General features: G+C 42.0%; 1 protein-coding gene across 1 annotated transcript; it reads left to right on the top strand.

Annotated features, from left to right (window-relative positions):
• The first annotated feature begins 534 nt into the window (after positions 1–534).
• ubl4a (ubiquitin like 4A) lies at positions 535–4,576 on the top strand. The gene is made up of 4 exons (XM_083783681.1): positions 535–715; positions 3,387–3,492; positions 3,602–3,810; positions 3,987–4,576. The coding sequence occupies exons 1-4, from the start codon at positions 668–670 to the stop codon at positions 4,092–4,094; spliced, it is 471 nt and encodes a 156-aa protein (XP_083639807.1). The 5' UTR covers positions 535–667; the 3' UTR covers positions 4,095–4,576.
• Positions 4,577–4,587: the final 11 nt, after the last annotated feature.

Here is a 4,587-nt window from a genome sequence, read left to right as displayed (position 1 = left end):
TGCGTCGACGACACTTTACAGTTGTATAAACACTTCTCTCATTGAGGGGTGTTGGACAGCTCCGCAGCTCGCTCGACAGATGGACAGGTGTGTATAGAGTACTCTTCTCTGCTGCTGGCTGTAGTAGCCTACTAGCCTACTCATGGGCACTGTGGGCAGTATAAGCGTGAATCACATGATGAATGAACGGCTGCAATTCGGAACTGGCCCCGTAAAATCTGAATCTCCTCCTCCTTTTCCCCTTATACGTTTTTTTGTTTGTTTTGTTTTTACCTTTTTACCTCCTTTTATGATGATTTCCTGTTTTTAATTGGCTATATAGAAGTGTATATTTGTACTTCTCTAAATGTTCTGATTAATTGAAAATGGTGAAACAAGTGTAATGCTTTATCGTGTGTCCAAAGTTAACAGTTTCTGTATTTAAAAATACAAAATGTAAAAATTTAAAAATAAGAAATGTAATGTCACACTCCCACCTGTGGGTTACGCTGTTGGCAACGCCGACTGAGTGAGAATAAACCGATGCCCATTGCCTTAGAAGAAGATGGATCGTTGACGAGGATCTGTGAGGTTGTTGTGAAGCAGTAAACTCTTTTGCTGTGGCTTTCTCTCTCAAGACTTAAAACGTAACGTGGAGTAGTTGTCTCGCACTTAGCGAATCGCCAAAATGATTCTAACTGTAAAACCGCTTCAAGGAAAAGAATGCAATGTACAGGTGAGCACCGGGGGTACCTAGCCACTTAGCTTGTTAGCTTAGCGGTAACGTTAGCGTTTTTGTTTGTTCTACCAACCAGCTCTGCTGATAAAGGCTCGTGTATTGCTTCGTCCAAGTAAACGAAGGGTTCCTTCCTTAGGGAACAGTATAAACTATGCATTTTGTCCGAAGATTTAGTTCGGACTACTTGATGCACTGTAACTTATGGGTCTTGCATGGCCTCATCTCTTTCCTCTAATACTGCTTCTTCATGGAGTTAGTATACTTAATTCCACAACTTAAAAAACTTGAGCTAGTACAATTGACTTGCCTTGGGATAAAAACATTACATACATTATTATTGCGACCATCCAGGGCACCCCCTGTTCATTTGTAACTACACTACAGTGCTGGTGTGAAACGATCTTAATTGAACATTTTGTATACACACTGGATATTGGGCCTTTTCCTTGCCACCCCGTTTGCCATACCCTCAACAGAAACACCACTGTGCCTAAAAGAAGCGTTAGACATTGCACTGTAGAGTAGTGATTACAATGTGTGACATTTATTTGTTCCAGCACAGAAGTAAGGATTTTCATCTGTGCAGTTGCTGACATTTTTGAGTGGTGCAACCACTCCTATAGACAGCTGTGTGTGTCCCTGGCTGGGTCTGTCTGTCCGAGCACGAACATAGCGTTTGGTTGGTTTTCACCACCAAGTGTGTGTGTGTGTGTGTGTGTGTGTGTGTGTGTCTGGAGAAGTCAAATGTTTGGAGAGTACTATGCATAATAAGGGCCCTATATTCGCCATATATCCCTAAACTTATTTGCCTTTTTTAAGTGGTGCAACCACTTCATTAAGGAGCTATGTGTGTCTGACCCTGGCTGGGTCTGTCCGAGCACGACAATAGCGTTTGGTTTGTTTTCACAACCAAGTGTCACTATTGCACAGCCTAACACACACACACACACACACACACACACACACACACACACACACACACACACACACACACACACACACACACACACACACACACACACACATTAACTGTATATATGATGATTTCGGGTGTAACAGTACAGTAGAGGGACCCCCCACACTGGAACTGTCATTTCTCAACCATTTCGGACGCGGGGCGCCTCGCCGTAACCGGCCCGGCCCCCTGGGTGCGTTCCTGGGGGTCTGGATGTTCCGGGGACCCCCACACGGTAACTGTCATTTCTCGACCGTTTTGGATGTGGGGCAGCTCGCCGGAACCGGGCCGGTACCCGGGGCGCGTTCCTTGGTCTGAAACTTCCAGGGACCCCACACGGAGTTGCACCACTCACTTCACACGGGTGTGATTTAAGAGAAATGTAATTTTCACCTTAAGGCAATACCACTTAGGAACCACATCTAAATAAGTGTTTTGTTTAGTCTTTTGACTATCACACCATTTAGTCTTAGTCCGATTTAGTCTTCTGAAATTGTTTAGTCTACTCTTAGGGCCGATTCATAACTCCTATTTTACCGCTGTAGTGCCGAAATGATTTCGGCTCGTCAGAAATTTTCAGTAGCACCGAATAGCCGACTTTAGGACGGTACCCGCCCCCCCCCAACCTCAAATGATGTCACATTGTAGGCTCTACAGAGCCGAACCGACTTTTATTCGGCTCTAAAATAGGAGTATGAATCGGCCCTTAGTCGATTAAATATCAAAACATTAGTCTTTTTAGTTTTAGTCAACAAAATTAACAATAAATGTCAGACTAGAAGAATGGGAGATCAAATACAACCAACCACCACAATGTTATATTCGGTTTTGGCATACACTACCATACAGATTGTACAAAATAACATTTTATCTACTATTCACAAAAAAGTTACATCCCGGTAGTACCACCAGCAGCAATAGGGCATCCGTCATTGCTCTTTTTTACTAATCTGATCTCAATCACTTATGCACCAAAAATATTCATATCACTTGGGCTGTGACTCTACACATCAATATAACTGTCACTTTATTTTAAACAGTGTGGGATTGAGGCATCTGAATAGTTGCCAATGGCAACAATTCAAATGCCTCATCCTGGCATAGTTTGTGTAATGATACATGAATCAGGTCTATCTTATTTTCAAGTTCCATCTTGCAAATTGGACTACTGAACCTTATTTAAAATCAATAATTATTATATTCCTGAAAATACATCATGGCCATTGCTACTTAACATTTGCAGTGCCTGGTACACGATCAGTGGAGTTGCATTAGTGTACTGTATACTTTCCACCTTTAGCCTACTTGAAGCTATATCTGTTAATTGTTAATAATGAGCACATTTGCAAGTCATATTTTAATATCCGGTTTATCCGGTTTTGCTAGGGCCTCTGAATGTACGTACGTATGTATGTACTTTACAGAAACGTGGAGCTGCAAGCCAATTTCAGATTTGACAGGACAATGAATGGCAGTACATTTGACAGGGCAGGAGGGGAAAAAAATCAACACTAATGATGAATACTGGTAGTGCTGACAAACATCTATAGTGTTTGATTAACATTTCATTTGATCTCAAGCATATGGGAAGGAAGCAAATGTGAAGCATGTTGGTGTCGTTGACTGGCCAATTGAATAATGATGAACTGAACTGTGATTTTTACATGATTGCCCAAAATTGTTTTTGATTGCTCAGTGTTTTTCATCTTTCAGGTAACTGAAGATGAGAAGGTCTCAACAGTCAAAGAACTAGTCTCGGAACGTCTCAACATACCTGCAAATCAGCAGCGATTGCTTTATAAAGGCAAAGCACTTGCAGGTAGATTTCCAGTGGAACTGTGGTTTCACACCCATCTGGGAACGTTGCTCATTTGAGCCAATTAGCACATGCTCCTTATGTGTTACAAGTTTAGTCTTTGTACTTTCAGATGAACACAAATTGAGTGACTACTCTATCGGACCGGAGGCCAAGTTGAACTTGGTGGTCCGTCCAGCGGGGGAGAGGACTGGAGCTACAGGGATGGCAAGCAGCAGTAGCAGCATCCCACAAGGAGGAGTGTGGCAGACTCTCTCTACCATCCTTGCCAAACATTTTAGTCCTTCAGATGCAGCCAAAGTTCAGGAGCAACTCATCAAGGTAATCGATGAACACTGCATTCTTGTTGTGCTTCATTGCAACAAAATATTGAAATTGAGTTTAGGTTTCCAAAAATAGACTTATAGAATTATTGTCATCTATATTTCCCAGTCATTTCTCCTCACATTTTCAAAGTACTGACTGTCTTGACTGATGTCTGCTTACTGTTCCTCAAGGATTATGAACGTTCACTTAGACAACTCAGTCTTGATGATATTGAGCGCCTGGCAGGACGACTACTTCATCCAGACAGTGATGGCATGGACAGCTCATACATGGATTGACGGCCTGCAACAGAGAACTCTGGTCTTAAAATTGGTGGAGGGGTGTTCAGAGGCACAGAGAAGACGTACCTTATCTTCTTGCAGAGGTCCCAGATCCGGTGTATGCTTAATGACTCGTTGCGGATATGCCGGTCCGCTGATTATATCACAAATAGGGCTTGGATAAGAAAACCTGGCCTCTTTGTTTTTGTTGTTGTTTTTGTCCTGCCATTGCTGTTAAATAATGACATTTAGATTTGAGGATCAAATCCAATTTGAATACAAAGGACTCCTGTTTGGCTGTTGGCTTCCCCTTGATTTCTGGCTGCTCAAACTCCAAGGAGACACTAACTTCTGCTGGAGGATATTTATTAGTTATGTTTGTGTTGGATGATGGCTGCGTGTTTTCTGTTAACTGTCAGAAGGTAAAGCCTGTTTTTATTCAGTATCTAACTGGTAATCATTGTATGATTTGTAAATACTGTGTTTATATAAACCATTAAAAACAATTAAA

Source organism: Protomyctophum parallelum (genome assembly GCF_964188405.1).
Source record: "Protomyctophum parallelum genome assembly, chromosome: 15".
Classification (NCBI taxonomy): domain Eukaryota; kingdom Metazoa; phylum Chordata; class Actinopteri; order Myctophiformes; family Myctophidae; genus Protomyctophum; species Protomyctophum parallelum.
Note: the sequence above shows the minus strand (reverse complement) of the source record. Positions and strands in the feature narration are given on the sequence as shown.